General features: G+C 45.3%; 1 protein-coding gene across 1 annotated transcript in view; it reads left to right on the top strand.

Annotated features, from left to right (window-relative positions):
- LOC119652949 (nuclear pore complex protein Nup98-Nup96) overlaps positions 1-13,647 on the top strand; it is a 33,402-nt gene extending 19,755 nt beyond the window's left edge. Inside the window, exons 5-15 of the mRNA XM_038057340.1 lie at positions 74-878; positions 937-1,037; positions 1,099-1,513; positions 1,807-2,034; positions 2,119-2,342; positions 9,480-9,723; positions 9,791-10,542; positions 10,600-10,859; positions 10,920-11,329; positions 12,646-12,758; positions 12,827-13,647. Of these exons, the coding sequence (XP_037913268.1) occupies positions 74-878; positions 937-1,037; positions 1,099-1,513; positions 1,807-2,034; positions 2,119-2,342; positions 9,480-9,723; positions 9,791-10,542; positions 10,600-10,859; positions 10,920-11,329; positions 12,646-12,758; positions 12,827-13,168 (3,894 nt within the window). The 3' untranslated portion in view covers positions 13,169-13,647. The remainder of the gene's footprint in view (positions 1-73; positions 879-936; positions 1,038-1,098; positions 1,514-1,806; positions 2,035-2,118; positions 2,343-9,479; positions 9,724-9,790; positions 10,543-10,599; positions 10,860-10,919; positions 11,330-12,645; positions 12,759-12,826) is intronic.
- The last annotated feature ends 11,850 nt before the right edge of the window (positions 13,648-25,497 follow it).

Genomic DNA, 25,497 nt, shown 5'->3' with positions numbered 1-25,497 from the left:
TCCGCCGCGGGCGTTAACAGTCTCCGTCGGTTTTCAAATAATTATTTTATTCTTTTTTCTCCTTTCTTTACAGAAGTCGCTGTTTGAAGGTCTTGAGGAATATGACAGCACCGTGGAGCAGTGTTTCAACTTGAAACCGAATGCTAAGCGCCTTATCCTTAAGCCGAAGAGCAGCAACTCTTCATTGAATGGATCGCTGACCGCATCAGGCAACAAAACGGCCTCAAATACCACCGGCAATGCCTTTGGTATTTCCAAAATTATAACCACTAACCGACCTGGATCTGCTGAGGCAAGTCGCAGCGGTACACCGAAGGAAACTGTTGACAGCAACGAGCAGTTCAATAACGAAATTCCAACTTCAATGCCACAAGCAGAAACGGACGGTAGTCGCCGTGAGTCCTGGCTGCATCCCAATGCTCTTGATAAGGTCAAAGAGCGAAACAAGTTCTCTTCGGATTCTGTCATGAACAATACATTGTCCGAGTTAGTATCAAGGAAAAGCGATGCAGCTGGGACCAGTGATTCCGCTGGACTAAAAAGTGCAGCTCTTAGTGAGGTGACCAACACTCAAGGCAGATCATATACCACCGCCAGCTTCATAAGTCAGACATCCAACGACAGTTTGACTTCTTCGCAATCGTATCTAGATGAGACAGCGGGTGAAGTGTCTTTGCTGAATTTAGAACCTCATCCAACAGGCATAGTATTGCGACGGAAAGGATACTACACGATCCCTTCTTTGGACGAACTGAATTCTTATCTAGCGGAGGATGGATCGTGTGTCGTTCCGAACTTCACAATTGGGCGTCAGGGATACGGCAACGTGTTCTTCAGTGACTCCTTTGACGTGGCCGGAATAAATCTGGATGACATTGGTAAGTTGAAATGATCCTTCTCAGCAGCAAATACTTATTCAAGTGTCTTGTTCTTCAGTTCACTTCCGGCACAAGGAGGTCATCATTTATCCAGATGACGAAAACAAACCGCCGCTTGGATCAGGGTTGAATCGGAAGGCTCAAATCACATTAGATCAGGTTTGTTTGCTTGCTCTAAACTCTTAGCATTTTTGAAAATAATGTAAATGTTCACATTCAGGTCTGGCCCCACGATAAAACTCTTCATGAACCAATTAAAGATCCAGATCGTCTTGCCGCCATGGATTACGAGGGTAAATTGCGCCGGATCTGCGACAAGCACGATACCCGATTCATTGAATATCGACCGGAAACTGGCAGTTGGGTTTTCAAAGTCGAGCACTTTTCGAAGTATGGAGTGAGTGACAGTGATGAGGAAGATGCCGCCCCGACAGATCCTAAAAAACAAAAGATGGGTGTGAAATTGGACCCCAAAAAGAAGCCGGACGGAACGGAGAAACAACCAGCCGAAAAGGCTGCTGCCCAACCACCCAAGGACAGAGGAGCAGCTGCGATCGGCGCTATGGATTCTGCTGACAGCAACAGAATGCTTCTGCAGAAAGGAGTCGGTGATTTGTCGCCGCTTATGGATCAACGTAATATTCCCTATTTTTAATTTTCCCTCTAAAGTGGTAGATAATGTACTAATCTTGGATAGTAGTAACGTAAATATCAGATATTTCCATTGTTTTACTGTTAATGTTGTGATAAGCTCCATTGTATGACGGTGTTGATTTTATGGGCAAATACATCAATATTGTTTACATAAAATCAATATGATTTTAGTTGTGAGAGAAAAGCAGTTTCCTCCTTGACGCCACTTACCATTAAGACTCCTTGTTCAAATTTTAACATTGCCATTTCGGTTGCATCCTTCTTTCGATTGCAGAGTTCGCCCACCACGATGATTTCGGCGCCGAAGTAGGTCACCGTTTAGGAAGCGCACAGCAACACATCACCGTTGCCACTGCGACAACTTTCACTGCTCCTGGTGCCATTGCCAAAATTCCAACTAGCCCCACAGCAGCTCTGGCCTTTGGTTCCGGCACTGACGCTCATAAGCTTCAATTGATGAAAGCCTCGTTTTTCAATGAAGACGATTTTGACGGCAAATCAGGTATAAACTGAGGTTACTGCAGATGCAGACGAAACAAAAAATGGAAATTGATTTTTATCGATACTTTGTTTTGCATAAATTTAGTGATTTCGGAGAATTTGGAAGGTCGTGATAGCCCTGATCAGATTGTGCCAACGAACAAAGCCATTTTTCGAAATATGTCGGCATATCCATCGGCTCATTCGCTCAGTAAGGATGCGTTCAGCTTGTCCAGTTCGAGTGTGATGGATACACCAGTGGCTAGTCCAACGTTCCCGTCGATGCGCAAAATTGAAGAGACAACAATCGTTGACGAACAAGAACATGAAGTAAGTGTTTTGATTTCAATAATACAAAAGAGTGTAGGTACCAACTTTTTGGAGTGATTGAAAAGCCAAAAGCTGACGGTTTTGTCTAGCTGCATCATCGCGGTCTCTCTATCTGCATTAATAGGCAGAGCATCGAAGGCTTTGATCAATTTGTATATCTAGAAATCGTCGTTTCTGCTGATAGTCCCGGGATGTCTCTGGACCAATCAACAGCGTTATATCCGCCTCAGCTGCTTTGTCAAAAATCTGGAACTGCAGCTACCCCAAAATCAAGTTGAGGTTGTTCCGTGCCAATATACTTTCTGTGTTGCTATATGGGTGCAGCACGTAGAAGGTAGGTAGGTATCAGCGGCCTTTGATGTAATGCGTCGTTTTGGTGCCACAAACTCCTAAGACCGTGACTGCTGTTGTGAGAGCAAAGAAGCGGAGTCCAACCGGCTCAAATCTGCAGAACCAGCCCGTAGCACTCATGGAGGAAAGCAGCTCTCTCATCCTGCAACCAGAAGTCTTTCTGAGGACCCCGAAGAATGGTTTACCCAATGTCCATAGGCTGCCTCTAGGTAGAGCTGGGCAATCGCTGCAGTTTCGGCAATGCGAATTGTCAGATAAGCCGAGCCTGACTCCTCTATGAGCCAGTGCCCCGTACAGACCCACCGTAATCTTGTATGCATTTGAACGCGTCTGGCATTGGAGCTCTCGTGATCTGGTTTTGTTATAGGCGGGCCAAATCCTCTTTGAATTGGCACAGGTGATAAGCCTTCGCCATCTAAGACCCGCGGATGCTAAGTAGTGCGTAGGTTCCGTCCTTGATGCCGAATAAATGCCAAGAGCAGAGTCACACCTGGCCAATCCGTGAACCTACACATTCCCTTCTATGTTCCTATGACCGGGAACCCAGAGGAGGGTGACCTTCAGTGTGTCGCCCAGACTGTTCAGCGCGTTTCTGCTTCGTCTCACCAGCTTGGAGGGTGTGGTCGCTGAGTACAAGGGCTTAATAGCCGCTTGGCTATGGGTGAGAATGGTTAAGTTACGCTTGGGGATCGGATTATGCTCCAACCGTCGACAGAGTTCCAGTATCGCCAGTACTTCCGCTTGGAATGCACTGGCGAACCCTAGGAGATCATACGACTCAAATAGACAGTGTGTAGTCGAGAAAACCCCCGCACCGACTCCACAGACCATCTTTGATTCATCGGTGAAGAATACTGTATCATAACTTTGCAACACGCCGCCGGTCTTCCACTCTGCCCTGGTTGGAAAATCCACAAGTTTCTCGTGAAGTTCAGCTTGCGTGTGGCATGGTCCGTGGGGAATGCCCAGATTCTGATGGAGAATCTGGACTGAAGAGGAAGATTTTCCGAGACCAGGGAAGGTTTTGTGTTAGTTCCCGGAAAGTGTGCCCTTTGGAACAGTACTCGATAATCTCGAGTTGGTATTGCCTAGATACAGAGTGCGGATTCTAGCTCTAATGGAGATCGTATATTTTGGCTTTTACTGTGGGGAACTGTGCCGAGAATCTATTCCTAAAACGTCCTAAAACGATGAGGGAGGGGAGTGAGATAAAGCTTCTGTAGTCAAGGCAAGGCTGAGATTAGCTCATCGCACCGTCGATTGCAACATTGGAAGCTTGGTAGGAGTTGGGGAGATGTATATTATCTAGTTGTCTGCTTAGGTGCAAATTGATGAGTGTCCAGTTTGCTCTACTGAAGTCGGAGACAGAGCGAGGAAGGGATGCTTGGCCCTTTCTGGCAATTTGTAGTCGAGAATGTCTGAATCATGGGATGATGTTAGAGGAGACTAGGAAGTGATATAGATAGGAATGGTGTTAGTTGGCGTAGCAAAAGTTGGTTGTGCGCGACTGAAGTGGGACATGTGTCTAGTTGAGGAAGGAGATGTGAGCCACCTTTGAAGGTTGGTGACCTTTGAAGTTGAGATTTTGGTCGAGCCGTAAAGGACCAACGCCAACAACGAGAGTCCAAGACTTGGCTACCTCATGTGGTTGGAATGAGACTGAAGAGGTCGAAGGAATCGAAGATTTGATTCGGGCAGTAAATATCAGCGATATACACATATACCGTGGTAAATACAGTATCTATGGAGACGAAGCCGGCTTGATTTGAAGAAGTCCACTACAAGTTAGTGTTGCGTAGGCAGAATTGATCGGAGATGAGCACTACTGTTCTGCCAGCGATAGTGGAGTTGCTGGAAGCTGTCTATTCGGAACGGCGTGTAGGTCGTCCGTGCGCTCGAGGTCGCGGCTGATCAGACTGGTGGTCCTCTCGGATGGGGAGAGGGTGGAAGTGTAAGACTTGATCTTGCTTTCGACCAGGAACTTTTTGGGGTAGGCAAAATCCTTTTCGTTTTGACGAGGATTTCGTGCGATTCAGGGCAAGACTTTTTTATGAGACAGTCGAAACGCAAGGTTTAAATCATGGGAAAAAGGAGAGAGGACGACAACAAGAGGAGGTATTTTACTGACTTTGGCGGATCGATTGGTGGCTGCGTTGCTGCAGGGTGGGGTGTGGGCGGCTGTCCTCTGGCGGACAGTGGTTCTCTGCACAGTGGAGGAAGATGTCCTGATTGGAGCTGAATAGTTGATTGGGTGTGTTGGTGCCCTAGGCTTCCAGGGCACTAAGGCGTTGCTGCAGGTTTCGAATTATGGTGCGGAGAAATTCCACTTCCATTTCTTTCGCTCGCAGTTTGAATGCGCCGGTCTTGGATTTCAGCTTTTGTGACCCTGGCGTCGGATCGGAGTCGCTCGTTGAATCGGGTTCGTGTTCAGATGTCATGGCTGACTCCATTGACATGTCATCCTTTGGCGGTACTTCGTTAGGGAGAGCGCCTTCAGTGGAACTCCCTGAGTGAAAGTTCCTGAAATGATTTTCTATGTTGCCACGGAGTGGGGGACTTTCGCGCATCGTCGAACAATCAAATTTTATGTGAAATTTAGTAAAAACCGGTCGAAGATGCTCGAAATATTTTGGGAAACCTACAGTGTTGATGAACAGAGTCAAACTTTCATGTAACACAAGAGGTTTTGAGAAGGTCAGAAGTCTATCAACAACGACAACCGATTGGGATTTATTAAGAAAGGATGGGCCAGAATCATGCTGAAACTCACAGGCTCGCTGGTATTTTCAGTGTTTTGACAATTGTCCAGCCAGGATTGGTTCCTGGTAGTCTTGATGGACTTGTACCTCTTCAGGAAATTCCTGTATGCCTGTTTGCTTCGTATTTGCGTCGCCTATCAGATGAAAGGTTAACGTTCTTCGCTGCAAAGATGGACGTCAGATATTCTAGTTCTTCTGGTGGAGTTGATCTTTCGCTCGATTGCCGCTCTATTCCTTCAACCATTTGGCTGAGAAGATGTATGCTCATTAGATATACACATTCTCCGTTCCCACTTGCTCCAATTTGATGATGGTTAGGTCGCTGGAGCTCAGATCCGGATACGTGCAGGCTCTTTCTGGCATACATATTTTGAGTCTGTCTCGATCAGTGTCCTTTGTGCTATGGAATAAATTGTAATATTTACTTAAAGGCTCTATGATGAGAAGGTGCCTTATCAAAGACTTCTGGAGATCCACTGAGGAGCCACGTGACAGTTGCCCGGTATATAGGGGGCAGTTGAATCGTAAGGCTAAATAAGGATGATACAAATCAACCTCAACAATTGAGAGGCAGCTCAAGACTTGCTCTCGCACATCATTCGAGAGCCGAATGTGGACGTGGCCGTAATATGGGAGCCCTACCGAAATTACGTTAGTGTTACATGGACGAAAGATTCATAGGGGAACGCGGCGATATGGGCATATGGACGGCAAGCCATTCAACAATTCAAACATTGCGGCAGGTTAAACGCCGCCCTCAACACAGTTAAGGACCCCATAATTTCGTGGAGATGATGAGATCCGCAGCAAATTGGAGTGCGATAAACGCAACAGTGTCTGCGATGCAGGAATTGGAACGAATCCGGAAAATGCAGCGGACACGACGCCTAGTTGTGCTGATGTAAGCCAGAGCCATCCTCGCGAAGTAATACCTCACGATGGTCCCGCAGGGATATGGACGGAGAAGTGGAAGTGGTTTTAGTGGGCGAGAATCCCACACATTCCTATAGTAGGGTCTTTTTAAGATTTCCGCCTCCACCCATAAAAAAAAGGACTCGTATACACCTTCATAATGACGTGCTTGCATAGGTGGATCATTAGTCCCCATCAAACGTTCGGTCTTCAGCTACTCCAACAGGTCGTCGGCGGCGTCGACTAGACCCAGGTCGACGTCCAAGTTCGCGGAGCGGAATACTTTGACCTTTCCGTTACTGATTTTGAACCGCACCTTGTAGTTCGCTTTTTCTAGTGCATCTAGGCACTCTCCATTCATGCGATGTAGAAAAAAATTGGCTTCTCACCTAAGATTCCTCTTCCTTGACCTCTACCTAGTCGTTCATGGTGATCCTGGGGTTCTTAAGCACAAGGGTTGGATGAGTTTCTTCTTTCCCATTCAAATTTTCGGCAACCAGACGTGGAAATCTTGTTGTATGAGACAATCTTGAGTTTATCATGCTCCCAGGCGGTGTTGATCTTAACGACGCATGAATCAAGAAAGTCGCTGGGGAACTCGTCCTCGCATGCTATGGCATGGTATCCATAGACCGCCTGGAAGGAGTCAGACCACTCTTGCGGTCCAGGAGATATTCGATGACCACATTCGAACAGTTTAACCCAATTGCTGCTGCTACACGTCCAGCGTCAATTAGCTGCTTCCGGAATCCACCAACGTCAGGCTCCTGGCCACGTCGCTAAAGGGTTTCGCAGTGTGTACTTAGTCGTCTAAGCCGTTGCTGCTTCGCTATTTGCTTGGCATCCGAGCCATTTCACACTCTGGTTCTCTTGTTTCCTTATTCCGACTCATCCTGAAATCGATTACGCTAGAAGGTGGTAGGTTTCGCATTTTGCTGGTTTCCCAGGCGCCCGTTATTGTATTCCTCGAATATTGCCTGGTATTTAGCAAAGTCGTTTTCGTCCTGCTCATCGACAGTGTCGGCCTCCTTTTTCTTCCCAACTTTGTTCAGAATATGGATGACCTCCTGTCTCTTGAGCTTCTTTTCTGGCTTCCGGTAGTCGACATTCTTGTCGTCCCTTGTTCCCTAAGGGATCTTCGACGTCGACGGTTTTGGAGAAGGAGTTCTGTGGCTGGTACTCGTTATGTCCGTCTTGATGACAGTGGTTTCCAAGCTGAAAATCGAAGGTCTCTGCTGCTTTTACCCGCAGAGCGTTGTTACGGCTGGTGGCGTCTGTACTGCCCTCAACGACCACTGCCTCCTAGCTGGATGCCAGCAGCTTATTCTCCAATGATGCACCTAAAATTGGAATCTATCCCACGAGTAATCGGGGAAAGGTCCTAGCTGAAACTGAAAGTGCAATGTATTCGGTTGGGGAAAAAGTATTGTCGTATGATCAAATTTTAACGCTTTATTTAACATACTTAGAATTATCCGATTTAAGTCAAATATGCGCCGTTTTGTTCGCAAACTTGTTGCCATTGAGAAGGCAACTGGATTATCCCCCCTCCTTATTTGCAAAAAAAACTCAGACAGCCACTTTTCGCGAGCCTCTTTTGAGGCCAACTTAATAGCATCAAGAGCGTTTTGCATGGACCGGAAGAGATGGTAATCACTTAGTGCCATGTCCGGACTATACGGTGGGTTCGATAGGACATCCCATCCGAGCTCCCGTAGCTTCTGGCGGATCATCAAAGATGTGTGAGGCCGAGCGTTGTCCTGGTGGAACAGAACATCATTCCTATTGACCAATCCTGGCCGCTTCTGGTCAATCGCCTGCTTCAAACGGTCGAGTTACTCACAGTAGAGGACCGAATTGAGGATCTGGCCATAGTTGAGCAGCTCATAGTGGATGACTCCCTTCCAATCCCAACAACAAACAGCAAAACCTTCCTGGCCGTCAATCCAGGCTTGGCGATAGTTTGGGCCGGCTCGCCGCGCTTCGACCACGATCTTTTTCGCTTGAGATTTTCGTACGTGATCCACTTTTCATCACCAGTCACCATCCGCTTCAAAAATGGGTCGAATTCGTTCCGTTTTAGCAATGCATCGCAGGCGTTGATTCGGTTCAAGAGATTTTTTTCCGTCAAATCGTGTGGCACCCAAACATCCAGTTTTTTTTGGAATCCAATCTTCTGCAAATGGTTCCAAACGGTTTTATGGTCCTTACCCAGTTCCTGGCCAATCGAGCTGCCACATGCCGGTCTACTTGGATGATTTCGACGATTTTATCGGTTTCTACGACGATTGGCCTACCAATACGGGGTGTATCTTCGACATCCACTACTCCAGAACGAAATCGATCGAACCAACGTTGTGCTGTGCGAATCGTTACAGTATCGGACCCATAAACTTCACAAATTTTTTTGGCCGCCTTCGTTGAATTTTTACCTTTCAAGTAGTAAAAACGTGAAATATGACGAATTTCTTCCTTGGTGGAGTCCATTTTTGACGCTCTATAACTTGAGACTGAAAAGTACGATCATAAAACTGTCAAAGAGACGCCTGTAGCCCAGATTGTCGTCGTCAAATCGCCGTATAGTATGACCCGATGCGATAAATACAACACAAGATATATTTAAGTGTCGCCATCTATTGACAAAATACGACATTACTTTTTCCCCAACCGAATATTAAGTCCGAATACTAAAGACTAAGTTGCCCCATGGTTACGCAGCCTTGGGCATACGCTGTTCGATTTGGGCTTGTTTCGAGGACAGTCCCCGGGTTATTGCTTCAGTTCATCCCTCGTCTGAACCGCTTACCCATAAGACATGACCAACAGGCAAAGAAATTCTCGGCATTTGAATGAACCTACCCCCAGCCATGCTCTACACGCACTTAGTCTGTCGGAAGACAATTTCCACCGGCCACCGAGGAGAGATCATCCGAGGACTTGCTAGATTATGCAACCTCAACCTGAACTAAAGCAGACCAGGCCAACTTTGGTGTGCTCTGCGCTTGCAGTCACCTACCATCCATCTGCAAGTGTGATGCAGCTTTAGCTCCAATTTCCTTTCCATCTTTTATTTATAATTCAATAATTTTAGCCGACATTTCTTGAATTTCCGCAGAAAGACATCACCGCCCACGAAGCTACCCTCAAATCGGCACCTCTAATTATTAAACCGAAAGTGGCGACCGTCAAAATCGCTGATATTGCCATCCCATTTGAAGAGTCAATTTCGTATCAGCTACGCGGTAAATGTGTGGCCGACTTGGCCTTGTATAATTGTCGACGCTTCAAAGTTGGATTCGGGCCCCAGAATAATTTGATCGTTCTAAACACGGCAAATAATGCAGCCGATCTGCAAGAAGGTAAGGCACTTGATGGCTCTTTTTTTTTCTAAGACAGGTATTGATGCTCGATTTACTTTCTTAACAGAGAACAGTCTCGACAAACTCGCAAAATTCTTTAGCGGTCGATTGAAATTCGACCGTTCACCGCAAATATTACAAGCTCTGAAAATATCCACAACTTATCCAATCGAGTCTTTTGAGAAATCTGTTCTGGACCATCTTCGTGTTCAGTTGAAGCATTCGCGACGCGATGAAGTCATAGGCAGTGATTGTCCTCACATTATATCTGGGGGCGGAACAGAGTTGCTCTTGGATCATTTCGAGCTTTCCAAAAAACTGGCACATCTCGACTCTTTCGAAGAGTATGCAGTGTCTGTCTGGTCACTGTGTCAATCACTGTGGGGCGATCGAGAGGAACTGGAAGGCCAAGAAGCAACAAGCCACTTGTCAGTAATGGTTAGACGAAATCTGTTCTCAAATTGGCTGGAAGACACCGTTACTGAAAAGGATATCTTGAATAAACCTGTTACGAAAACTGGGTATTTGGATCACTTGCTGAGTCTTTTAATGTGCCATAAAGTGGCGGAGGCTTGCGAGTTGGCATTCACAAACGATGATGCCAATTTGTCGATGCTTTTGGCACAAATTTCCGGAGGTCCTACTGTCAGGCAATTGATTCAACATCAGTTGTCGCAATGGCAAGACATTGAAGCTGATAAATTCATAAGTGTGGAAAGGTTGAAGATGTTCATGCTAATAGCTGGGGTTTCATTACTGTCTTCAGCGCACGGGCCCATCAACGTTCTAGAGGAGATCGACTGGTTGAAGGCTTTAGCGGTTAGTGGATCAAAAATTTAATTTTTTAGACTTATCTAATTGAAGCATATAATATAGGTTCACCTGTGGTATCTAAGCTCACCAACATCGTCGATAACAGACGCGCTACTGGCCTATGAGTCTTCGTTCCAAGCACAGGAGTTCTATGCAATGCCACCATCCCCATCCTATGTTGAAAAGTTCCAAACGAAAAGTTCAAGACCCATCCACGACCTGCGCTATCACATCTTGAAATTGTATTCCAAACGAAGCCACCCTATGGAGAGTCTGCTAAATCCCGCCACTCATACTCCTGATTCCATGGATTTCAGATTAAGGTAAGCTGGAGACCACACCCCCTCCAAATCTCTTTCTTAATTTGTTGATCTTAACTTCAGCTGGCTCCTCCTGCAAACTTTTGAAACTCTCGGCTATCATCACTGTTCCGAGTTGGCCGAGACTCAAATTAACGTAGCGTTCGCCAATCAACTGGAAAATCATGATATGTGGCATTGGGCCGTGTTCGTGTTGCTTCACATAAAAGATAAGAATCGTCGCGAGGCATGCATCCAAGAAATGCTTTATCGGTACGTGGAGTTGTCACAAGACGAAAACTATTTAGCACGAGAGAAATTCATTGTTAACGGTCTGGGAATCCCGGAGAAATGGATATTCTGGGCAAGAGCTGTGAAGGCTGGCGCTCAGAGGAATTATCACGAACAGGCCAAGTTCCTATTGAAGGCGAAACAATGGTCTCTGGCTCATGAAGTCATCATGCAACATATAGCGCCTGATGCGATAATCAATGGTATGAGGTTTTGTCATAACACATCGTTCAATAAGTCCCGGGACTAACTATGAAAACAACATTTTATCGGCAAAATTCTTTATTATTCATCAACATAATCTCCTTCAAGTGTAATACAATCATTCCAATGCTTCTCTAATTTTTGACTCAAAATGAGCCTCAGTAGCAGCGATCACCTCCTCATTTGAGCCAAATCTTTTCCCCTGGAGCATCTTTTTGAGATGCGCAAAGAGCCAGTAGTCGCTGGGGGCCAGATCCGGCGAGTACGGAGATGAGGAAGCAGTTGGAAGCCTAATTCGTTGAATTTGGTCATCGTTTTGATTGACTTGTGGCACGGTGCGATGTCTTGATGAAAGATGATTTTCTTCTTCTTCATGTGTGGGCGTTTTTTCGCTATTTCGGCCTTCAAACGATCCAATAACACCATGTAGTAGTCGCTATTGATGTTTTTTCCTTTTTCGAGGTAGTCAATAAAAATTATACCATTCGCATCCCAGAATACGGACGCCATCACTTTGCCGGTCGACTGTTGTGTTTTTGGACGCTTCAGGCGACTTTCACCGGTCGTACGCCATTCAGCTGACTGCCGACTTGACTCCGGAGTGAAATGATGAATCCACTGTCACATATCGACACAAAAAATCCTGTTTATTGCGAGTAAACAGTGCCAAACAGCTCTCCGAATCATTGATACGTTGTTGCTTTTGTTCCATTGTGAGCAAACGCGGCACCCATTTGGAAAAAACCTTTTTCATAGCCAATTTTTGGTGCAAAATAGTAAATGCACTACCAGTTGATATGTTCACCTATCTCGCGCTATCTCGCGCACTTTCATTTTGCGGTCACCCATCACGTTTTCAATACTTGCTTGGTGTTTTCGGGAGTTACTGCCTCATTTGGCCGACCCGAAAGTTCCGCATCATTTGTATCAGCACGACCGCGTTTCAAGTCAGCATACCACCGACAAATGGTTGTTTTCGACGGAGTAGAGTCCGGATAACGTTTTTCAAGCCATTGCTGAGCTTGAACAGTGTTTTTTCCCATTGGATAACAATGTTTTATCAACACACAAAACTCGTTTTGGTCCATTTTTTCACGATTGCAAAGGCAGCGTCACTTTAACCACTATAGCTTTCATGGTTATGTTTCGAATTACATCAAATTTTGACACATCTTATCTGAAGGTTGGTACTTTTGACCCTCGGTATATAAATGACATTATTAGCGCCATCTCTACGCTAGTCCCGAGACTTACTGAACGATGTGTTATATTGTAGTGGAACCGTGTTGAGTGTAAATGTTTGTTTCTTGTTTAGACAACGTCCCATACCTACACGATCTTTTACGACAATTTGAAGATCCCCGACAAGTGTCCAATTGGTCGAATCAAGGACAAATCCTTTTGGATTTCATTGAGATGAACGAAAAGGTAAGATATTCCACCATTAAAAATCCCCTGAAAAATCTTAATTTTCCACCCCGCTCCACTTCCAACAGTTCGAAAACCTGAAAACAGTCCACGAGGGCGACATTGAAACCCGCTGGGAAAGTCTTCGCCCGCAATTGGCTGATCTATGTTCGCGGATCAATCTCTTACCATGTCCCACATCCAAGCATAGACTATGCCAAAGTGAAATCGCCCAGAAGCTTGCATGTCTTGTGCGCGGTGTTCTGGTCACAACAACCGTTCAGAACCCGTGTCTTCTGATCAAAATCACTCTTGAGAAGCTTCCGCTCCCGCAGGAATACGCTCAGCAGGAACTACGAGTCCTGCTCGACACCTACGTAGCGGAAATGCTGAAAACAGCCGACGGCGAAGCAGAGGAAGCAAAGGGATGAGAGTATCCGAGCAAGCGTCGAAGGAAAACTATTCATAAACTAATTTAAAATTAATTAAAGATGGATCTAGATAAGATATTTTTTTATGTTTTAAGACATTGAAGAAAGGAAGTGTGCAAGCAGCAGCGGAAAAGTAGACCTAGTGAAAGTAATGTTAAAGTGTGTGATGGTGGGAGTGAAAGTGCCATTTTCTCGTTGCGGTCAAACACGTTGCATATATTCTAAATCATTGAGTTATCAGCGTCTGGTTTCTTACGTAGAAATTCGAGAACAGGGTGTAGATATTATTTTCGGTTGATTTATTTCGTTCGTTTTGTTATTTGTTTATTGTTAGTCCAGCACAACTGGAAGTTCGGTGTATGTATTGTGATTATAACGGTGGACGCTTGTAAGAGAAAATCGCATTTTCTTTCCTATAATTTTTGTAAAATAATTGATATATTTCATAAATCAATAAAAGATAAATTGTTAAGAACAAACATTTTATTGACTTTAAATTCCTCTTTTGACTAAACTCCTGAAGATTGACGAGCTACAAACTTTTCTGAAAAAGATGCATTCAAGCAGCCAACAATGCTTTTCTGGGTTGAATTGTAAACGAGAAACATCTTTAATATCAAAATTCCCAGCGTAGAATTTCTTAAACCAGTTTTGGCACAAGATTTTTGTGGAGCTTTGTCACCGCAAACTTCATATTATTTTTCGCGGACTTCGCTCGGATTCTTCCCTTTACTCTTTCTTTCTCCTCCTGTGGTGACATTTGTGCTTTTGCCTGACATCTGTCAAGTGAGGCAGTTCATGTCGCCGGTTGGCTAGCCTGAGGCTGTATTGCCAGCTGAGTGTAGGTAGCTAGAGTTTTAGCTGTTTGGTGTTTATTTTTCCGTTAGCGTACTATCTAGAATGTGATCGTGTGTGGAATATTTTGCTTTCTAATTGTGTGAATTTTAAAAATTTATTAAAATAATTGTTTTGTGTACTAAGTTAGATGTCAATGTTATAGGTAGTGATTAGTTTGGCTAAGTGTAGCCATTGGTCCGGGTGGCTATTTTCAAGGGCGATGTTGAGGTCTGCTTGGTTTATAAGCAAGTTTGAACGAATTCTGAGCGAGTAGTATCTTGGACAGTTGATAAGGATGTGCTGGTTGTCTTCTGGGACGAGGCAGTGTGGACATAGTCCGTCAGGGTGTCTTCCTATTTTGTGGAGATATTTTTTGTTGAAGGCGTGGTTGGTAACGATCCTGTTTGCGATTTTGATTTGTTTTGCCTGGGTATCGATGCTTCTGAACCAGTTTGCCTTTTCCGGGGAGGGGAATATATTATAGAAGAATTTACCCTTAGTTGTGGAGATGGTGTGGTATTTGGAGTGCCAGTCCGCTACTAGCCGTGAGTAGGCTATTTGGAGCACGTCGTTGCTTGATATGCAAGTTTCGTTAACTGTAGTTAGAGCGTGGGCTCTCTTGGCTTCCTCATCGACTTTGGAGTTTTGGTGAATTCCTCTGTGCCCGGGGACCCAGAAAATTAGGCATTCAGATTTTAGGGTTTTGATATTGTGGAATATGTCTTGGACTATCGTGTCTGTGGTGCATGGGCTGTTCAGTTTGCAGCACGCCGCCTTGCAATCTGTAAAGATTGCAGTTTTTGGCGACTGGGTGTTTTTGATAGCCAGATTTATGGCTGTGAGCTCGGCTGTTTGGATAGAAGCGTTTGGATTTATTTTTATAATGTGAGTGCCGTTTGAGTTTAGGTGTAGGGTCGCATAAGTGGTACTTTGAGGGGTTTTAGACGCATCTGTAAATAGGACTGCATAGCGTCGTGAGAGAAGCTTTTGAACTAGGGATGCGAAATGGCTTTTGAGGCCCTCCGATTGCTCCGATTTCAGTAGCGCGGGATCTATGTTCGGATGAACGAAAAGGTTTTCTGGTTTTCTTGATAAGCTGGGTGACTGAATTTGTGCTATTAGGCCATTGTATTCAGCTAGGATTTTGGCATGTGGGGAAGTAGGTTGCGGTCCAGGACATCTGTTCTGGGAATGGTAGAGATGGGTGTTTATTAGGGATTTCAGAGATTGAAGTGTCTGCCGATACTCAAGTGGGAGTTCTTTGGCAAGAACGTATACAACGTGGTTTGGCGTTGAGTTTGAGAGACCCAGGATGCGCTTTATTTGGGTTCTGTGTTGGGACTCCACTTTTGACAGTGTGTATTTGGGGATGTTTAGATTGAGTGGCGTTGCGTAGTCGGCTCTAGACCTAAGAAGGGATCTGAAGATGTTGAGACCTTTCTGGGGGTGTAGGTTTGAGTTGAAATTTGTTGGGGAGTTGATAACCTCCTTTGGTAGGGAATTTTCCAATATTTTAGCGGAGAAATGTGGTCTGGTGATGAGGTTGTTTGTGAGGAGAATACCCAGGTATTTGATACGATGAGCGTTTCGTATTGCATTTTGGTTAATTTCCAGTTGTACCGAGTTTTCTTTGGTCCTGTTGAAGAGGATGAGTTTTGATTTAACGTGGTTAATTTTCAATCTGAGGTCATTTGATAGCCGACTGAATTTCTCTGTAAGGGTTTTGGCGTTTTTAAGCGCCCCTTCTGTAGTGGGTCCACTAGTTAGTAGCAGGCAGTCATCGGCAAACTGGAATATTTGGTTGTGGGCATCGGAGATTTTATGGGGGACGGGGGACTCAGGCAACTTCCCTGTGGAAGTCCATTGTTGACAACTGTCTGCATGGTGTTTAGTGCCAGGGTTCTGTTCGAAAGGAAATTGATGATCCAGGAGTGGAGCTCGATTGGTGTGCGGATGTTAGTAAGAATTTCGCTCAGGCAGTTGATATCTACTAACTCAAAAGCGTTCGTAAAGTCAACGATGACGGCAATAGGAACCAGCTTTTTAGATTTAAGGTGTTGGATGCTATTTATAACCGAGTTGATGCAGTCGGTGGTGGATTTATGTTTCTGGAATGCAAAGGAATGTGGAGGGATAGCTTGCTCTCTGTCTATATGTTGTTGGAGTCTTCCCAGAACCGTTTGATTGATTAGTTTAATAGGGACATTTAGTAAGGCAATCGGTCTAAAATTTTTGGGATCATCTGGTTGTTTATGTGGCTTTAGAATGGGCACTATTTTGGATTTTCGCCATTCCGGAGGGATAAAATTGCGGGTCCAACATTGGTTCAGGATTGCTAGAAACTTGCCTTTCTGTACCGGGTCAAGGGAACTGATCATCCGGTAGGTAATTTGGTTTGTACCAGGGGCAGTGGCCTTTGTCTTCCCTTTTAATATAAAATCCAGCTCTTCCATGGTGATATGTGGTGTGATTATGGGATGCGGCAATATAGGTGGGTAGCTGGGTTGGTTTGTTTGGTTTTTCAGGAACGAGAGGAAGTTTGTTGTTTGTAGACTGGTCCACGTCTCAGTCGGTCTTTGCGGTTGAAGTCGAGTTTTTAGCGCCTTTCCTAAGTTCCATACTTCTCTCCCATCTGCTCTGTTCAGTTTCTCGGTTGTCTTTTCCCAGGTATTTTTTTTTACCAGGTTTACTTCTTTACGCCAGGTGAGTACTATTTCCTCGAGTGCTCGAAAGTTTTGGAATGTTCTGCACCTCCGATAGGCTTTGAGCCGCCGGATTTTTTCTGCGTATATTTCGCTAAGTTTTTCGTTCCACCACTGTTTGGGCTGGTATGCGTTTGCGTTTTGTTTGAAGGTGGCTACCTTCGGGGCACTTTGGAATGCGCTTTCCATCTCTGTGGGCGTGGAGCCAACATTTATAGAGAGGAGTTTTTCCAGCAAGATGTTTTGGTGTATAAGGTGATTTGTATGCACCGTTGTTTCCTCGATGTCGTAGGTGATCGGAAGGTGGAAGGATTTGGAGAGGTGGTAGTCTGAAGTTTCCCAGTTTGATAGGGTTGAGGGGTTGTTTGTGACTGTTAGGTCAATGGCAGTTTTTCTATTTCTGTTGTTGACAAAGGTTGGACTCCCAAGGTTGACTACGCGAAAGCAGTATTTTTGGGTCACTTCCTCAATTGTTTTGCCCTTTGCACCATCGAAGGTGTTTCCCCAAGCTCTTCCGTGGGCATTGAAATCTCCTGCAAGTACAGTGAGTGTGTGGCGTTGGTGGGCATCAAAAATGTGTGTCAGGTCGCGTTTTAACGTATTTTTGGGAGTTTTTGGTGGGCAATATACGTTCGTCAGGTAGATCTTTATGTATTTTGTGGAGATTTCAAAGGATTGGGATTCTATTTCCGTGTTTATCTGTAGGGTCCTGAATTTATACCTTTTGTGAATGAATGTGGCGAGGCCACCATAACCGTCTGGTCTATGTAGAAGGGAGATATGATAATTGGATGAGGAGTAGACATCCGTGCTATGGGTAAACGTTTCCTGAAGCAGTGCAACATCGATTTTGTTTTGTTGGAGAAAGACTTCTAGTTCATTGAAGTTTCTCCTGAGGCTTTGTATATTGAGTTGTAATATTTTCATGTGGATGAGAGGTTCGTTAACAGTTTGATTTGTGCCAAGTCTTTGGTATTGTTCGTTCTGTTGTAAGTAGACCTAAGGTCGTTAATCGTTTTCCTTTCATCGTCTGAGACTATGTTGTAGGTAGACTTGTTTATTATTTGGAAAAGTTGTTTTATTATGTTTTCGTAGGTGTCATTGATGTTTGATAGGTCCGTTACTGTGGATGGTGGTCCACGCTGATTTGGTGTCGAATGTGGTTGAGTCTGTTTGTTTGTAGGCGTTTGGGTGTTTTTTCCTGGCTTTTGGGGGGTGTGTTGATGGCGAGTAATGTCATCGGTGGTTTTGTTATTTGGAGGCGTGGTGGTTTGTTGGTATTGAGGGGAGGCATGTGTTGTGACTTTAGCATAGGAGTATGACTTACTCAGTACTTTGTTTGCTAATTCTTGCGCGTTGTGGTGGCTGCTTGGCGCCTTGTTTTTTGGTTATAGGGCCGGGAAGTTAGCCTCATCGTCAGCAAGAGAGTCTAAAATTGCGAATCTATTTGTGGTTTGTGAAATAGATTTGCTTGCTTGTCTTTTGGTGGTGTTGGTGAGGGTCATGATTTTTATGAGGTCTTTTTCCTCATTTTTTTTTGGGCAGGCGCCGGATACTGCCGTATGGCCTTCTCCATTGCAAAGAATGCATTTATTGTGGCTGTTACAGACAGGGTTACAGGGGGGAGATGCTCCGCAAGCGAGGCATCGTTGTGCTGATTTGCACCATTTTTTGGTGTGTCCTAGTCGCGCACAGTTTTGGCATTGCTTGACCTTAGGAAAGTAGAAGTCTACATTCCTAATGCAATATCCAAGTTTGATCTGCTTCGGTAAGGTCGTACCGTGAAAGGTTACCTTTAGGGTTTTTGTCGGTATGGCGCTTTTTGGATCCTCTGGGTTGTATCTGGCTAGTCGTTCCACATTGAGAACTGGCAGGTCTCAGTTTATAATTTCGAGGACTTCCTCGTTGCTCAAATTGGTTGGGACATCCTTTATGATGCCTATTCTCGCCGCAGTGTTTAGCGGGATGTAGGCTTCTAGGTTGTTGCCTAGGGGAGAGGTTTCTCTCATGAAGGAGTTTGCTTCTGTAGCTGTTTTAAACAGGATTTTCGCTCTGGCCTTCCCGATTTTTATAATTTCGGTTACCCCTTTGGTTTTGCTGATCTGCAGTTTCCTGAAGACGCTAACGTCGTCCAGGTACACACCATTTTTTTCTTGTATGATCACTGCATATTGAGGATAGGCAATCTCCTCATTGTAGGTGGCATGCATTTTTGACGTTATATATTTGTGTGTTAGGTTGTTGGGGGGATGTTCCCGGGAGTGCTTTGTTGGCGGTGTCTACTAATGCTAGGAACTGTGTCTGTTCCGCATTTGAAGGGAGAGAGAAGGGTAAGATATTGTCAAGCCCCTTTAGCTCTGTTTTTGATTTCACTTCACCACGTTGCTTCTTGCACATCGGAAGAGGATTGTTTGGGAGGCTCTTGAAGTTGAGTCGTTTTGATGCTTTGAGGGTGCTCTTTGGGGGGTTTGGGGATTCTAAGCATGATATATCTGGGGGTTTCGGGTCTGGGGGATCAAAGTCCTCCATCATGGTGCGGGTCCGGACCAATGCTACCTGCTCAGCTTACGTACTAATCACTTACCTGGTAGATTAGAATTTTCCGTTTCGGTATTAATTTCCTTTCGTTGATTTCTTCTTTTTTTTTTATATTTTATTTTTTAATTAATATTTATTAGTTTTAATGCGCTTTTGTTTTTTATTTTTTTATTAAATGATGCCAGAACGCTGCACGGCGTCCTTTCAGTTGTTCCCTTTACTGGAATAAAAGAGTAAGAGCTGTCAAATGACATATGACAAACGTATATACGATGCTCCCCAATTGTGCCAAAACTGTACCAACACCATCTGTTGGGAAAGCAACGCAATCGCTTTTCACTCAATCCAAGATAATTGAAAGCTACGATATAAGAAAAATGTTATAATATTTTCCGCGTCTGAAGCCAATGCATATTAGAATGCAAGGATATTATGTTCGACATGCAAGTTACTCGCTCCGCCGCAACACTCCATCCCCAGCTGAAATCAAAAGGGGTTCCAGTGAGGAACCAAACGCACGGCTGCCGCAGGTCAAATCTCGCCCTGATTGCGTTTTCTTGCTGGACGAAGGATTTTAGTCGATCCAAAGAGACCCATTTAACCGTGTCCGCGACGTTGAAATTATAGTGATGCCGACCTCACCCGAGGACTTCAAAAGGTGGCTGCAGCAGCTTCCGAGAGGTGTCCGTCCTAATTAGGACAGGGTTCGAGATCCCTGGGCACGTCAGCCACGATTTTCGCGTGGTAAACGGGCAAATTTAGCTTTGGCATTGCGTCCTTGAGCAAACGCCCAGGTTCTCCCCGTGTATCAGCTCCGCAGGACTTGCAGCAAATGCTTCTCAATTGGCTGTTCGAAAGTCAAGTAGAATGAGTGGCAGGACCTGCTACCAAGAAGGGTAATCTTGGGCTATGATAGCGGCCTTCAACGTGCTGTGCCCGCTTCCAGCATCCCATTAGACTGCATTATCGAAAACCACAGCACAATGCAAGGAATGTCCTACACTGTTGAATACCGAGCCCTACGCCTCTTACCAACAGGAAGATTTCACAATGCACAACCTTAATGATATTCTGGACAAATACAAATCACCAACAGCTCTTGGGGCTGATAGAATTCTGTCCAATTATGTGAAGTTGTTAAATGACAACAATGGAGGTGGTCAAAGGGTAGTATAAGTCCCACGGCGAAACATGGATTGGTACCCACGATGGAGCATAAAACCGGGGAAACGCCTGCTGAGCCAAGACCAACAACTCTACTACCAAACCCTATCTCCACCTCCACGTGGTGACTGCATGAAAGCTGCTGTTATCGGCTTTGAAAATATAAGCGAAAGGTTATGTACTTTGCGTTCGCGAGGTAAATTTAGAAATATAAGCCTCATAAACGTTCACGCCCCTACAGAGGAGACTGCAGAGTCGGAGAAGGATACCTTCTACAAGGCAGTTGATCGCACCCTTGAAGCTTGTTTCAAGTATGATATCAAAATCATACTTGGAGATTTCAACAATCAAGTAGGGACGGAACAGGGAGTAACAAGGCAAACTGGGAGAGCGTGGCTGCGACATACGGCTTAAACCAGCAACTGATTAATTCGTACACTGACGGATCCCTCAGAGCAGATAGGCAGGTACGCTAGCATATTCCAGGTGGAAATTTACGCCATAGACAAATGTGCCTCCTTTAATCTGCAAAGGAACTACAGGGGGTACACTAGGGTACACTATAACCAGTAAAAGGGGCACAATAGTTCTTCAAGGACGCGGTGCGACTTTCCCTTAACAGAATAATAATAGGGACGGATTCATTCAGCATTCAGGCGATACATCGGCTCCCATAGCTTACATAGAGATACCGACGATAACGGACTGCGGATTATTCAGTCAGCAGTATCGCACGGAATGGTTGTTGGAAGTATCTGGTTTGCGCGGAAAGCGGTCCACAAACATACGTGGGCTTCTCCAGACGGGACCACTTTCAACCAAATTGACCACATGATGATCGAACGCGGCCACCTATAAGCGGAGCAACCGCACCAGGTGCGCAAGTTTTACCAACAAGTCAGCAGGATGCAACCTTACACACTTCGATGCTCATCTTGCCAAGACAAAGAGAGAGAGAGCAATGGGTTGATTACTTTGATAAACTGCTGACTAAAAAGACAGCGCCAGTGTTGTCGGCGTTCCGGATAATATTATACCCAGTGAATTGCACGTTACGCCTGCTATTGAGATGAATTTCCGAAACGCAGTAGAAGTCTGCTTTCAGACTGTCAATCAACACTTCGACAGTGGCATATTGGGCGTGTGAGATCAGGGGCGCGGAGTTAAAGATGATAATATTTAACTCCATAAATTCATGATTAATTTAATTGCAGCGAATTGCCGCTGCTTGTTAGTGTCGGCCAATGCGAGGGATTGCACCAATTCGCGGAAGGCGTTTGGTATGAAGATGGGAGCAGGTTGTGCTGCTACCCTTGGTAATGATTTTTTGGCAGCTTATGCGTACGATACGCCAGGATTAGCCAAGCTTTGTGACAGATACGTCACTGCGTACTTGGCTCGCGAGCTTTCGTTAGCTCTTTTCGTTTTGGCAACTTCCTTCCTAGCTACCATTTCTTTGTAAGGTAGGCACCCGCGATTGCTCGCTGAGTGACCAGCTTGGCCCTAGTTGCAGTAAAGAGGCCCTTCGGCTGACGGTCTTGTCCATTCTCCGCGAGGAATGGTTTTTGTGCACAATTGTACAATTTTGGGGAATGTGCCCAAAATTTTGGCAGTTAAAACACTGCATCTCTTCCAAACTTTTAACCTTTTCCAAGATTACCTTTTAGTGAAGGATATATTTTACCTTCATCACCTCGCTGAGCTCTTGAGAGAGCTTGAAAGTCCTAATGAATAATCCCGATTGCGATTTCATCGGGAGGGTTGGAGTTTCACTATGCAGAGCCTTGTCTCTGCGCGTGATGAGATTCACGACAGTTTTCAATTGGAATTCGGGGTGGTCGAGTTTTAACTGTTCAAGGATATCCGCAGGGTCCGTTTCCATGTGGAGCCTTTATTAAAAATGTTCAAACCATACCCAGTTATGGCAGGGATCTTATTTTTTGGGTTTTTCGGGTTAGGGAGCATGGGATGGACTGGGGGTTGCCTGTTTGGGGGCGTTAAAAGTTCTAACATTGACTTTAGGTTTAAGCTGCTTCCTCCTTCGGACGAAGTTGACAGGGTCACCTTCGTCGATGATGACCTCAGAATATGTTGCTGGTGGTTCCACGCTATCCATATCACATGTCTCTGCTTCTTGCTGTTGCACAGAGAGTTTCTCATGTTGCGTCGCCGCTGACCCAGGTGGCACCGTCTCCTGCAATGCAGCTAGCTGCTGCTGGAGCTGTCTGATCAGTTGTTGTCAGCACTCTAGTTGCTGTGCCATGGCTGCTTTTTCACCTCTGAGTTCCTCTAACTCTTTCCTCAAGTCCGGATGAGCTTTCACTTCTGGGAGGGCCGTGATCCCCTCCTCCTCTGATGACATCTCTTGGCGGAGATTTCATTTACTTGTAATATATATTTTCTTCTTTTTCTTCAGCCTTTGTGCCGTTTACAAGCGGGATCGGTTCGTCGTGCGCGGTTTCGCCATTTGTCTGATCTGGATGCAATCTCGAAGCTTTTAAATCCACCATATCAAGCCACCGTGGTTTCGGTCTGCCTTTAGGTCGTTTCCCAACGATGATCAGACCAATCTTGGCGTTGGCGCGAATTGCGTGACCATACCATCGAAGACGACTCCCTCGCAATTTTTCCACGATCTTGGATAGAAAGCGACAGTACGGACGACATTACGGAAAATTTTAGATTTGAGACGTTCATTGATGCGTCGATAACAAATAACACCAGTTGTGGAACGCCACTTAATCCAGGTTGCATTAATGCGTGAAGTAATTTCTCAACGCAATTCTCCATTGGCTGATAGCGTTGACCCGAGTTATTTAAATCGCTCAGTTCTGGGCAGGTCACTGCCGCTGACAGTGATTGTGCCTGTTTCATGGGAATCGGTCGTCAAAAATTCAATTTTATTCAGATTCAATCTGAGACCGTGTTGCATGAGGCGATCATTCCATTTTTGGACAAATTGGACGTTGGATGTCCCGTGTGATGGTGTCCATAACAAGAACAAAGAGGAGTGGTGGGAGAGTGCTTCCTTGATGAATACCAACAGAGGCATGAAACGGTTTTGACATACCCGCTACACTTCGAACTTTACTTTTCGGATCCTGGTAGAGCAATTGAACCCAGCGCACGAGTTCTTCTCGTACTAGGTGTTGCCGCAGAGCATATCAGATAAGTTTGTGTGGCACATGGTCAAACAGCTTTGCTAGATCCAGAAATGTAATGTAAAGAGGGCGATGCTTTTCACAGTGTCTTGCATTAGTAAAGGTGCAGCGTGTATTGCGTCAGTAGTGCCGCAGTTTTTGACAAATCCGGCTTGATTCACGATTATTTCAACGATTTCGCGAATACGGTTGTTAAAAATGCGTTCAAAAATCTTCATGGTAGGGATAGTATCCGGATCGGATGGTAATTTGAACATTCCACTGGGCTACCTTTTGTTGTCAGTACTGGAACTGTGGTACTTTCTTGCCAGTCAGATGATGTTCTTCCTTCCTGAATAACCCGATTAAAGAATTCACTGAACCATAGTATTTGGTCCCAGCTTTTCCAGAGCTCAGATGCGATGCCATCAGGTCCTGTGGCATTCCCTGAATTCATTCGTTTTATTGCCTTTTCGACTTCAGTTGCACTGACAGTTAAGTTCTTGAGGGTTTTACGTGAGCACTTGTCTGAAAGACCTAATCCCACGGTTTTCTTAGGGCACGGATTGATTTTGTGACGACAATCAAAGCCTCGCTGAGACAAGCAAGAACGGTACCAATCTATACCAAGTGCATGGCTTAGCATTCATACTGGTGGATGCAAGAATGACCTAAATCGCTACCGAACTATGGAGTACGGCACCCGTGTTGATACGCAACACCACGTCGAGGCCCGAAGGTCTCTTCTCGCTTGAGCACAACCACAACCACCATGAAACTCCCACTAGGGGGGCCAACCGCAAATAACCGAGCTGTCCTCACATACAACAGGAGTTCACCCGAAGTATGTGAGTCCAGGGGCTATCCCGGTTCCCATGGTACCAGTATACCCCTGGTAAGATTTTGTGACCAATTTGCCACTTCAGATGAGTGCCCGTGCAGACTCGGGTCTGATCGCCCTAATTAGGCCTTTGGAGCATTCGCCTACTGCATCATGGCCAGCAAACCAAAGTGATTACAGCGTCTCCCGGTGCCACCACTATGGAGGTTCTCCTCGGCCACTTGGTTTTGGTTTTCCTCACCGCCACCTCTGAGCACCAGTTGCGCTGACAGGTGGAACTGGTCCGAATGTCGGCAATGATTGTGGAAGTGGAGGATGAGCAAGTTCTTCAGTTGAAATCTGCTCGAAATATTTTCGCCATCTATTAGTCGCGGCTCGACGGTTGGTAAGCAAAGTACCGTTCTTGTCATTAACGCAATAGAAGTGTTCGATATCCTGTATACGTTCGTTACGGCTTTTAGCAAGTCGATACAGATCTCTCTCGCCATCCCGAGTGTCCAGGTTATCGTAAAGATTTTTGAAATGGTTCGCTCGGGTGACAGCGACCGCTTTCTTTGCTTCCCGGTTGGCATTCTTATAAATTTGCCAATTAGCAGGCGTTTTATCGTTGAGAAATTTGTGGTAGAGGTGTTTCTTTTCACGGACCTTCATTTCAACATCATCATTCCAAAGCCAAGTATCTCGGTTAATGTACCGCTTATCCGGCTTGGTGACCCCGAGTGTTGTAGAGGCCGCTTTGTGGATCGTGTCTTTCGTTTGGTTCCGCGATTCTTCCACATTCGTAATGGTTGGCAATCATATGAGTGAGATCGTTTCTTCTTTCTTCTCACCAAATCGCCACCATTTAATGCGCGGCGGGCCAGTGCGTTCCTCACGCCGTTTTATCGGTGGCTTAATTCGCAGGACGGCAATCAACGGCCGATGTTGAGGTGCGATGGTCTCATAGGGAACGACTTTGCAATCAGTGACAGTGGTAAAATGTCGGCATCTTATGAGAATATAGTCGATTTGCGTTTTACTGTTCCCACTATAAAATGTAGGAAGATGAGACAATCGTTTGATGAACCATGTATTCATAAGTACAAGATCATGGGCGTCCGCAAAATC

Source organism: Hermetia illucens, chromosome 3, assembly GCF_905115235.1.
Source record: "Hermetia illucens chromosome 3, iHerIll2.2.curated.20191125, whole genome shotgun sequence".
NCBI lineage: Eukaryota > Metazoa > Arthropoda > Insecta > Diptera > Stratiomyidae > Hermetia > Hermetia illucens.
Note: the sequence above shows the minus strand (reverse complement) of the source record. Positions and strands in the feature narration are given on the sequence as shown.